The sequence below is a fragment of the Rattus rattus genome, chromosome 11 (genome assembly GCF_011064425.1).
Source record: "Rattus rattus isolate New Zealand chromosome 11, Rrattus_CSIRO_v1, whole genome shotgun sequence".
NCBI classification, from domain to species: Eukaryota; Metazoa; Chordata; class Mammalia; order Rodentia; family Muridae; genus Rattus; species Rattus rattus.
The window spans coordinates 72,502,422-72,514,907 of NC_046164.1; the positions used below are offsets into that span (position 1 = coordinate 72,502,422).

General features: G+C 49.3%; 1 protein-coding gene across 1 annotated transcript; it reads left to right on the top strand.

Annotated features, from left to right (window-relative positions):
* Positions 1-9,790: 9,790 nt before the first annotated feature.
* On the top strand, positions 9,791-12,324 carry Selenom (selenoprotein M). The gene is made up of 5 exons (XM_032916156.1): positions 9,791-10,055; positions 11,257-11,292; positions 11,480-11,514; positions 11,827-11,905; positions 11,974-12,324. The coding sequence occupies exons 1-5, from the start codon at positions 9,927-9,929 to the stop codon at positions 12,130-12,132; spliced, it is 438 nt and encodes a 145-aa protein (XP_032772047.1). The 5' UTR covers positions 9,791-9,926; the 3' UTR covers positions 12,133-12,324.
* The last annotated feature ends 162 nt before the right edge of the window (positions 12,325-12,486 follow it).

The window sequence follows — 12,486 nt, forward strand, 5'->3', positions numbered from 1 at the left end:
GAGAGGGACTCGGCAGGAGAGTTCAAAATAAGCCTTCAAAGCTAAGGGTGGTGACACATAGGGTATCCCCAGCACTGGGGAGGCCAAGGTAGGAGGTTGGCTAAGGGGTGAGGTTAACCTGGGCTATAGAGTGAGTTCAAGGCCAGGACAGATACATAGGGAGACTTTTCTCAAAAAGTCCAAACTAAAAACAAGCCAAAAGTACACTAGGCATTCAACCCTTAAAGAATAGAACCCAATGGGGCTGGACAGATGGCTCAGTGGTTAAGAGCACTGGCTGCTCTTCCAGAGGACTCAGGTTCAATTCCCAGCAACCACATGGCAACTTGCAACTCAAGTTTCAGTGGATCTGACTCTCTCACAGACATTCAGGCCAAGCACTAATAGGAGGAGGAGAAAGAGGAGGAGGAGGAGAAAGAGGAGGAGGAGAAGGAGGAAGAGGAGGAGGAGGAAGAGGAAGAAGAGAAAGAAAGTCTAGTGTCTAACAGGTACAAGGGAATGAATGAATGAATGAATGAATGAATGAATGAATGAAATGAGAAGAGTTGAGCCTATAATCCCAGCTCTTGGGGGTAGAGACAAGAGAATCAAGAATTCAATGTCATGGGGCTGGAGAGATGGCTCAGTGGTTAAGAGCACTGCCTGCTCTTCCAGAGGTCCTGAGTTCAATTCCCAGCAACCACATGGTGGCTCATGACCATCTGTCATAGGATGCTCTCTTCTGAAGTGTATGAAGACCAACTACAGTGTACTCACATATAAATAAAATGAATAAATCTTTAAAAAAAAAAAGAATGTGATTGCTCATCTAGGGGGCTCCAAGTTCGATTCCTAGAACCCATGCCAGGTGACGCACAGCCACCTGTGACTCCAGCCCCAGGGCATCTGATCGTTTTGGCTCTTGTGGGCACACGTCATACACACACCTATATACAGGTTGAAAAATAAAAGTTCACTGTCGTCTTTTGCTATAGACATTGAGGCCCCTAGTCTATGTGAGACCCCATCTCAGTAAAAAATAAAGCAAACAGAGCAAATGACCATAAAGGTCAGATTTGTCCAGAGGGGGGCATGGGCCGTAGGGTTTTGCTCTGCTCCACACCGACTCCTCTCTGCTGTTATCCCTGGAACCCCCATTTCTCTAGGATTACTAGACCGTACTGAACTGAACCCAGGTCAGGAGGAAATGTTCAGAGTTCGTTTGCTTCTTTGTGGATGTGCACCTAATTTATTGGTCTGTTTGTCTATCTGTCTGTCCATCTATCCATCCGTCCGTCCATCCACCATTTATTTGTCTCTGTGTGTGGTGTGTGTACTTGGTGTGTGCCCATGTGTGTGCAGAAGCTTGTGTCTAGGTGTGCACACATGGACGCCAGAGGAGGCCCTCATGTGTTCTGCTCATCACCCTCTGCCTTACTCCTTTGAGACAGGGGTCTCTCACTGACTCTGGAAGTAGGCTGACAGCCAGCAAGTCCCAGCAAGCCCTCTGTCTCTGCCTCACACCAGCTCCACGTTAAGGTTTCAGGTGCACACGACCATGCCCAGCACGGGTTCTGGGAATCGGAACTCAGTTCCCCATGCTTGCCTAGCAAGCGCTCCTATCTACTGAGGCATCCCCCCTGCCCAAAATGGTCAGTGTCCTGTGCCCAGAGTCCTTGTAGGTTAACAGCCATCTCTGCATCTTCACCGGCTTGTGCCAACTCCCTTGTGAAGTTCTTGGCAACGATACTACAAGGCTTTTCCTGGCTGCACTTGCCCTGCCAGACTCACTCTGGGTCAGGCTGGTGTCTCTGGATGAGCATCTTTGTAAGTAAGGCTGAAATGTGTAGGGGCAAAGACTCTGGCCAGCAAAGACTGTGGACAGAAAGGTATTTTGATGGCAGTGGCAATAAGGGTGCTGAGGGGAGGGACAGATGGCAAACGTGGAGGCCAAGGTAGTGAGGAGGAGGATGCTGAGGTGGGGGAGGAGCTCACGGCACAAGCAAGTGAGAAAGGCACAGGCTGTGGTGAAAGCGAAAGCCATGGAGATTGGCTGTGAGGGTGAGGGGTGAGGGATACGAGAAATGGAGCCGTAGTGGGAGTGTGGCATTGGAGGAAAGGGTGCTGGGAGAACTGGAAGTGATAATGGAGGTTTGCACGAGGGTGAACGTGAGACCGGCTGCGGTCAGGACAAGAGTGGAGCTTACTGGTCCAGTCCTGCTGCTCCTGTTTTACAACCAGGTAAGTAGGATCCTCAGTAGTGCCAGCTTCTGATATGATCCTGAAAGAGTGCAAATTCAGGTCCCCAGGACCAATCCCAGGGCTGAGAAAGGAGCACCCAGGCCTTAGAGAGCCACACAGACATCACAGAAAAGAACATGCAGGTTGCTCTTCTGCCTGAGGGGCACAACCCAGGGTTTCCCGTCATCCCTGTCCATTGGGCTCACTGGGGCTGGGAATTTCGCTTCTGTCCTTGCCACTGATTTCCTTGGGAGGTTACTGAGAGTCCTGATCCATGTAGGGAAAATAAAAGCATTAGCTCCTTCCTGGGTTTGCTGTGATGATCAAACAAGCTATACATCTGAAGAAGTTAGCTCTGAGTGGGAGAAACAAGCCAGTTTCTCTCTCCTTATCACCATCCATTCCAGACTACCCATTTAGTGGATGTTGAAACTGAGGCCAAGGGTGATTGTACTCCTGGAAGAGAAAGGAAAGGGGAAGGGGAAGGGGGTGGCGGAGGGGGGGTGGACCCCTGCTGAAGAGGGAGCTGGTAGGAGCTATATTTGAGCTTCTGGAAGGATGACTAAGGAGGTTGATAACAGGCTCCGGGGCTCAGGGCGGCAGGCAGGCCGGGGGCAGCTGCCAGGGAGAACCGCCCCCCTGGAGACGGCTGTCTCTAGAGGCCCCTCCCTGCTCCCTGCTTTGTCTCACTCTGTAGAGTGTGCCAGGCAGACACTACAGCTCAACCAGCCCCTTTCTGGAAACTTCTCATGCTCCCCTTTCAGACTGCTCAGGTCCTGGGTAGGAAGCGAGCATTCTGATGGGGGAGAGTATTCCCCCTCAATCTCCCTGTGAAGCTGGTCAGAAGGTCTCCAATGACCAAGGAAGAAACTGAGCCCGGGAACAGGTCAGGAATGGGCAGTGCTCCTGGGGAGGAGGGAGATGGATAACTCTCCCCTACAAGAGGTCACATGACTGTTAAAGTAGAGGAGTCTGAGGTGACGAGCAGAACAGGAGAAATGCCCGGAGCCAGTTGAAGGCCGAGGTGGGGAGGACCCACTGGGAGAGCATTCAAAATCTGGTTCGGTGCCCTCCTGGCCTGGCCTTGCGGTTCGGACATAACACGTGGGCAGGTACAGGAGAGAAGCATTTCCTTCCCTCTCCTCCTTCTCTTCCTTCTAGCTCTATCCTCTATCTCCTTCCCTGCATCCCGACTCAGACCCATGGGGAATGAAGTCACACTGTGGCGCTATGTGGGAGATGTCTGGAGAGGTGGCAGAGATAAACATCAGAGAGAATGGCGGCAAAGGAGCACTCCTTCCTGGAGGGTCCTCCCTGGTAACAAGTGTCAGGATGTTATAGGACTGGCTCCTCATTCCCCCACTCTGGGACAGATGGGTGTTATCTTCATTCGCGTGCTGCCACTCAGGAAATGGGCTGGAGGAGGAGTGACTTTCCCAAGGTCACACAGCTGGGGCTGAGCTCAGACATCCCTCCTCCCTCTCCTCTGCTCCCCTCCTCCCAGGCACCCGATGTCAGCTGCTCTGAAGTGAGTGGCTATTTTTATTCTGGTGCGAGGGACCTGAAACAGCAGAGCCATGTAGGTTAGAAGACTCTAGGACACCGGCCTCAGCAGGCAAGGAAAAGCTCACCACAGGCGAAAGACCCTGCTAAGCTTGCTTGGGGGAGCTCTTGTTCCTTAAAGATTTCTGGGTCCTGGGCTCCTGAGTCTCCAAACAGTTCTTCGCTAGAGGTTGGAATAGAACACAGAACCAGAATAAGTTATGTTCATGGCCCCCATCCTGTCTCCAGCTCGAACACTAATCTTGAAATTGACTGAGACTTGATCCCATGCCAAGGCCAGGCCTCTAGCTCTCAAAAGAACTCTGGCCATCACTTTGACCAGCCACACACTGACACACTGTAAGCCTGACAAGAGGCTGATCCCAACTCGAGACCTTCTTTTTAAAAGATTTTTAAAAAGGATTATTTATTTACTTCATTTATGAGCACACCGTCACTGTCTTCAGACACACGGATCCCATTACAGATGCTTGTGAGCCACCATGTGGTTGCTGGGATTTGAACTCAGGACCTCTGGAAGAGCAGTCAGTGCTCCTAACCACTGAACCATCTCTCCAGCTCCACTTTTTAAATTTTTTTTTATTGGTAATTTTATTTATTTAACTTGAGATCTTTATTCTGGATATAGACTGAGTCCTAAGAGTGAGTGCTAACCTCAGCCTGGATCGACTATTTTTAGATTAAATCCCAGCTCTGACATAAAATGAAACACTGGTTTTGGTCGCAGAGCTCCGAGTTTAATCATTGACTAGCCCTTGGTCTCATGATGAATATTCACCATATAGAAGGCAAATTCTGTTTACTTTGGTCATAAAATGGAGCCCTGAGTCTGGTTAAAGTCCAAGTCCTGAGCTTAGTTGCTAACTGAGCCTTGAGCCTGATTATATACTGAGCCTTAATCCCAGTCAAAGACTGAACCCTGTCTCCAACCCAGGTTTAGTTCTAAACCTAGTGGGCTTTTGTCATTGCTATTGTTATTAGTGGTAATGATATAATCTGAGAAAGCCTCATTATGCAGCCCAGGCTAGTCTTGAACTTGTGATCCCCTTGCCTCTGTCTCCCTTCTTAAACCTTTGCTTAAACTAAGAGCTGACCCTGAGGAACCTAAACTCACCACAGACTAAAACTTCAGCTACCCAAGGGGAAGCTGGGGCCTAGACTGAATGCTGGCGGTATGGGCTGTGAGCAGAGCTCTGTCTTGAGAGAACTTTTGCTGCTGATGCTAGAATGTTCCTGGTACTGTTGTAGCCGTTGTCTCCCTTGCTGGTTCCTCTGGCTGGTGGTCAGCCCTCAGCGGACCAAGCTGTGGCCTGACAGCCACAGCATCCAGGTTAATGCAATGAGAGTGGTTTGGTGGCGTCTGTCCAGTGAACAACAAGGGCTCATGGGGAACTGGGGTTTGGGTGTGTCAGCAGAAAAACCACAGGCTCTGTGGGGCCTTTGGCTTCAGTTGCCCTGGGGGCCCTTGTTTTTATAGGTAGGGTCTCTTAGGTAGGGGTGGGTTATATTCCACTGTTTTGTAAACAAATTTCACTGCTTGAGTTTAGCTGATATTTACTACAGAAAAAGGTACAAAGAAGGAAAAATTTACCTATAATTTCAACCTCCAAGAGATAGCCATTTTTTTAAAAAGATTTCTTCATCTATTATATTTAAGTGCACTGTTGCTGTGTTCAGACACACCAGAAGAGGGCATTGAATCCCATTACAGATGGTTGTGAGCCACCATGTGGTTGCTGGGAATTGAACTCAGGACCTCTGGAAGAGCAGTCAGTGCTCTTAATCGCTGAGCCATCTCTCCAGCCCGAGATTGCCATTTTTATTTTGGGATTCTTTTTTCCTTTTAGATTGTTTTGAACGAATCCAACATATTCATGTACACGTGTCTTATAAAATTGGTTGGCTGCTGTGGTGACCATCACATCCGTTACCATCTATGTCCTAATGAACCACAGCATGCCTGACCTTGTGCCCAGCTTTAGGAACGGGTTAAGATCGGTTATCCCAATGACAAATTCTCACGGCACACGATTGGATCATGCGAAATTAGTGGGATATAAGGAGACCTTTGAGGATTTGAAAAGAAGAAACGTATGTTATGTCCTGGCAAGTTTGAAAGAAAGCAGGAAGAAAGCAAGCTCACCCTTCCCTCCCTTAGAAACGGATGATGGTATCAGCAGCTCTTTGTCAACCATACCCCTTCCCCTTTTGAAAGAAGGCGTCTCCCTGTCTCTCTAGCTGGCCTGGAACTCACAGAGATCCCCCCACCTCTGCTTGCTGAGTGCTGCGGTTAAAGGCTTGCTCTACCACACTCGGCTTGGAGATTTTTTTTTTTATTGTCTGTATTTATTGTGGGCATGAGAGAGTTTGTGTGTAGGTGCGGCTGTACCACAGCTTGTGGAGGTCAGAGGACGACTCTCGGGACTTGGTTCTCCTACTTTGAGTTCCAGGGATCAGATTCAGGCCGCCAGCGTCTTCACTCTCTGAGCCTCCTCGGCAGCCCTTCACCGTTAATTCTTTCGAAAGACGCTATCTCATTGCAGGTTGGCTCACTGGTTTGGCTAGACTGGCTGGCCAGCAAGCCCCCAGTATCTCTCTGTCTCCAGGGGTTGATTAAACATGGTCTGGTGCAATTCCGGGCTTCTAGGGGCCCAAGCTCAAGTCTGTGCTTTTCCCACTGCAGTTCTAAGTTTGTTTCAAACTCAACAGTCAAGCCAGTGTGGAGGGGATGTAGAAGGGTCTTCCTCTCTTTTTAAAGACTTTATTGATTGATTGATTGATTGATTGATTGATTGATTGTATATGAGTACACTGTAGCTGTCTTCAGACGCATCAGATCTCATTACACGTGGTTGTGAGCCACCATGCGGTTGCTGGGAATTGAACTCGGGACCTTAACCGCTCTTAACTGCTGAGCCATCTCTCCAGCCCAAGGGTCTTCCTCTTGAGCTTGAGCCAATGTCTTGCTTCTGCCTCCTGTGTGTTAAGATTACAAGTGTGCACCATGATACACAGCTAAAATCCTCTGTGTGTGTGTGTGTCTGTGTTTGTGTGTGCATGTAGGTATGAATGTATGTATCTATGTATGATGTGTGATATTCTTTTAGGTTTGTTTTATTTTATGTGTGCCAATGTTTTGTCTGTCTGTATGTCTGTGTACCACATTGTGCAGTACTCACAGAAGCCAGAAGAGGGCATTGAATACTGCATGCCCTGGAACTGGAGTTACATAGAGGTGGCTGTTAGCCACCATATGGGTGCTGGGAATCATACCTTGGTTCTCTAGAAGAACAGCTAGCCCATGCTTTTAATTCCAGAGCTGACTCTCTAGCACACACACACGAGTGTGTGTGTGTGTGTGTGTGTGTATGTGTGTGTGTTGTGTTTATGTGTGAGTGTATGTATATGTGTGTGTGAGTGTGTATGTATGTGTATGTATAGGTATGTGTGTATGTGTGTGTATGTGTGTATTTGTGTATGTGTGTGTATATGTGTATGTGTGTATGTGTATGTGTGTGTGTATTTTGTGTATGTGTGTGTGTATTTTGTGTATGTGTGTGTGTATTTTGTGTATGTGTGTATATGTGTATGTGTGTTTATGTGTGTATTTGTGTATGTGTGTGTATTGTATGTATGTGTGTATGTGTGTATGTTTGCATATGTGTGTGCATGTGTGTGTATATGAGTGTGTATGTGTGTGTATGTGGGGGGTATGTGTGCATATGTGTGCTTATGTATGTGTATGTGTGTATATGTGTATGAATGTATGTGTATGTGAGTGTGTATGTGTGTGCATATGTGTGTTGGGGTATTTGTGTGTATGTGTGTGTATGTGTGTGTTTGTGTGTGTATGTGTGTGTGTGTGTGTGTGTGTGTGTGTGTGTGTGTGTGTGTGTGTGTGTGCGTGTGTGTGTGTGTGTGTGTGTGTGATTTTTGAGTCAGGCTCTCATAGGTTTAGGCTATCCTTGAACTCAACTGTGAAACAGAAGATTACTTTTTAAACTTTTTACTTGTATTTTATGTATATGGATATTTTGCCTGCAAGCCTGTCCTGTCTGGACACCACATGCATTCTCCCAGTGATTGCAGAGGCCAGAAGAAATCATCAGATTCCCTGACACAAGAGTTACAGACAGTCATTAGCTTCCACGTAGGTGCTGGGAGTCAAACATGGGTCCTCTGGAAGAGCAACCTGTCCTCTTAACTGCTGAGCCATCTCTCCAGCCCCTCTGAGGATGGCTTTGAATTCTGGTCCTTGTGCCCTGTCTCTCTAGTTCCAGGCTTACAGGCTTGTATTATCATGGCCAGATTTTCATACTGATAGAGGGATCCAAACCCAGGTCTTCATGCTTATGCAACAACTGATCTTACATCTTAAGTTATCTCTCTAACTCTAAAATCCTATTTTTTTGTATTTGTTTATTTATTCATGTGTGTGTGTGTGTGTGTGTGTGTGTGTGTGTGAGAGAGAGAGAGAGAGAGAGAGAGAGAGAGAGAGATATGCTTGACATTATAAACATGTGAAGGTCAGAGAACAATTTGTGGGAGTCTTTCCTTTTGTTATATGGGTTCTGGGACTTGATCTTAGGTCATCGGGCTTGGCAGCAAGCACCTATAATCACTGAACCCCCATCCCATTTTAATATGCATTTTTAAAGTGGTGGAATGAGCCCAGAAAGGTAAAAATACCTTGGATCACAAAGCAGCCTTGGCTCAGTGCTGACAAGGTTCTCTGAACTCAGTGAGAAAGGGCACAGTGCGTTCTTGCTGTCTGCCAGGGATGGGTTCCAGGACAACTTTCCACACCCAAACTCGAAATATGAGGATGCTCAAACCCATAGATAAAATGGCTTAAATTTCCCTAAAGCCTGTGTGGTCCTCCTTGTACTTGGTATCATTTCTAGATAACTTATAACACCTAATACAATGCCAATGCTATAAATAGTTGTCACGCTCTATTGAAATAACAACAGGAAAGCGTCTGTGAATGTTCAGTACAGAGGTAGTTTTTACTTCCTAATATTTCCAATCCAAGACTGGTTGAATCCAGGGTGACAAAGACCTGATCATACTTGCTGTGTCTGCTGAAGGCATGAGGCATGAAGGGCCACCCGCTTCATCTTTGGTCCAGGGAGATGATCCACAGAGGTGTTTGGGGCTCAAACCCAGTTCTATGACTTGGTCTATTTTACATTTCTAAAACAGTTCCTAATCTGCAGAATGGAGTTCATTGGTGAAAGGTGGAGTTTTGATGAGGAAAGGGAAGAGCTAATATTGGAAGGCAACACAGTCAGAGTCTGTCCTAAGAATTCCAGCCCTCAGGAGGTTGAGGCAGGAGCATTGCTTTGAGTTCAAGGACAGTAGGAGATTGGTGTGTACCGTCTCTGAACAGATACTGTTCTAATGAGATGCATTATGTTTATCAACCCATTCAATCTTTCTAGGTAAAAAGGATAATATTCCTTTGTAAGTATCTATATTTATTATTATGTGTGTGCGTGTGCCTGACGCACATGCCATGGTGCGCGAGTGGGGATGCGTGTGGAGGACAGAGCACAACTGGTGTTTTTCTTTCACATTCTTGTGCAGGTTTGGGGGAGCAAACTCAGGCGTCAGGCTGGCATGACCAGCGTTTTCACCCGCCGAGCTTTCTTGAGCGGGGCATAGGTAATGTCCTCTCTACAACGTGTGCTTTGGGGAATTGAAGCTTTGATGGGAATTTCGTTCAAAGACCTCAAAAGCTTATAAAGGAGATCTCCTAGGAGCCTGCTTCCTCATCTTAACTCTGACCCAGAAATCCTCGGGTCCATCTGCGAAACGCCTGCGCCCTCTAGTGACGCGAAGTAGCGCTGTCTCATGGCACTCTGGGAGCGTTCACACTCGGTGGGCAAATGCACTATGGAAATTGTAAGAACTGGGGACATGAAGTCTAGAGGATCAGAGAGTAGCTGGAACAGGGCTGGGGGCTAGTGGGAAGCACCCACACGATTTGGGTGGGATGGGAGTTGAGCTGTTTCTAGCTTTGGAGGCGTGGTTTATGGCTGGGCGGAGCCTTTGGCTTGGGCGGGGCCAGCTTGCGGGCTAGACGTGGCGCAGCGGCCGAGTTTGGGTGCAGCCTGCGGAACGTCTCCTGCCAGGCACAGATGAACATCCTACTGTCGCCGCCGCCGCTGCTGCTGCTTCTCGCAGCCCTTGTGGCTCCAGCCACCTCCGTCACCACCTACCGACCGGATTGGAACCGTCTTCGAGGCCTGGCCAGGGGGCGGGTGGAGGTGAGTGTGCCTTTTCTCAACCTTGGTTTGACAGTTCCACAACCCTGCTGCCCCTCATCCCTAGTAATACAGCCCACTCTGGCCTCAGGGATACCAGAATTCCTGGGTCCCCCTCTTTCCCTTCTGCATGGCCCGGGAAGCTTCCTTTTTATTTGCCAACAGCAGGATGCCCAGCATCTACTGTGGAAGCAAGAAACCTCATCCTTGCGGCCTGGCACTCTGAACCCTTGCTCTCCTCCAGGCTTGGCCCAACCGTGGGTCTCTGGACACCAGTCCCCTCTTTCCCCAGCTATAGGTTTTCTAAAACTGCCCCTTAGAACCCAACTTATCTCTTCACTCTGGATACCCCCCCCCCGTTATTCCTCCTCCCCACCCCAACTTAGTGGCAGGCATTCCAGAATCTCTCTTCTGGTGGGAAGAAAAGACCTTCTAAGCTCCTCCCCTCACTGTACTATGCTGGAACTGGAAGAGAGGGTAGGGAAATGAGACACCAACACACCACAGCCGCTTTAGACCACCGCCCCCATCATCCTGCCGGCCAAGCATTTCCGATAGCGTCTTCCCAAGTGATTCATATGCTTGCAGACTCTTCGTGGGCCTTAGTTGGTTTGTTTTCTGTTTATTTTTATTTTATGTTTTAACAAAAGGGAATATAAGGGAGGCCTGGGATAGGGAGGTCTGGACTTCCTGTTGGGAGTACGGAGGGTCCATCCATCCTCCCAAGTTAGGGAAGAGAAGCCAGATGGTTTATGAAGCTGGACCACAGGTGGCTGGCAGGGCTAGCGCTGCATGGGGTGGGGTGGGGACCAGATGGCAGGTGCCTATAACAGGGCCCTTAGGGTAGCTCTGAACTGTAGTCTGATTCTCCCATGAGTTTTCAAGGGCCAAAGGCCATGGTTAGAAGTCTACTGACAACAGGGAGAATGCTGTAACACGTGTCTCCTGGGCATTGGTCAGCCATCGGTAACTGCAAGCAGGGACCCATGGCTAGTTCCTCTCCCTCATCCTTTTCCTCTGGCTCTAGGCCCGAGCTTCCAACCTGTGCAGAGGTCTCCTTGCCCATGGGGCCTTTAGTTCTACTCCTTGATTTGCTCTTTCCTCTCACTGCCTGACCCAATTCAGTGTTAGGGATGGCATCGCCTCAGCTGTATAGCTGGCGTGCAAGGGACTCCTGATTTACTATCCATTTCTCTCTCTCCAGACCTGTGGAGGATGACAGTTGAATCGCTTAAAGGAGGTGAGTTTGAAGGAAGGGGGTCCCTCTGAGTCAGGGAGCCCTGGTCACTGACTGGGGGCCAGGTGGGAATCCCTATTCGGTGAGGCAAGAGACGGGGACCTGACTTGGTATATGACCTCAGTGGGCCTCTCTGTCCATGTCTAGAGGGTCTGAGGCCCTGTTCTCTAATGCTGTGGTTCCTTCCCAGGTGAAGGCCTTTGTCACTCAGGACATTCAACTGTAGTATCCTTTTCCTGTTCTGGGGGGAGGGGGATGAGGAAGGCACCTGGGAGAAGCCTCCGTTCTTCAGAGAGAAAATGATGTTCGTCTGCCAAAGAGGCTGGTGTCAACTGCCCAGAGTGTTCTGAGGAAGTTCAAAACTAAGCAGGAAAGAAAGCTAACTGGTGGAGAGAAGGGCCCTTTATTCTTTGAATCTCACAGTGAGTGAGGACTGGGTCCCCACCTAGGCTTAAAGTAAGTGATCCGCTAAGGTGTCCCAGGAGCCACCACTCTCTGCTGCTGCTCCCCCTCCCACCTCCTTAACATCTCCTGCAGCCACAACCTAGTGATGAAGCACCTCCCTGGGGCAGACCCCGAACTCGTGCTGTTAAGCCGAAATTACCAGGAACTAGAGGTGAGGCATTGGCGGGAGGGGCTCCAGAGCCTTGGCTAAATGCTGATCCTACCCTTTCTCCATCTCAGCGAATCCCACTCAGCCAAATGACCCGGGACGAGATAAACGCGCTGGTACAGGAGCTCGGCTTCTACCGCAAGTCGGCGCCCGAAGCGAAGGTGCCACCCGAGTACCTGTGGGCGCCCGCTAAGCCCCCCGAGGACGCTTCGGACCGCGCGGACCTGTAGCCCTGAGCCACGTTGGAGCTGGGACCCCCTGCCAGCGCCCCGGAGACAGAATGAAGCGCTCAGCATCCCGGGAGCATAAACTCTCTTGCTGAGGGCCGACGCCGGTCTCCAAAGCAATGGAAATGGGTGTGGGGGAAGATTCCTCCCAATCCTTCCTTTCCCTTCCCCAGCTCCACTAAATCTTCTTCCTCATGCCAAGACTCTTCTTACTTGCTGCGAGTAGATGGTGTGAGGGATCAAATAGGAGTTCCCGAACTCCCCGGGCGACTCCTCCCACTGCCTGGCTGCGGGAGTGGGGGGAACACTTGGGGACAGTTCACAATCCTATGCCATCCCAAGACAGCAGAGAGGAGT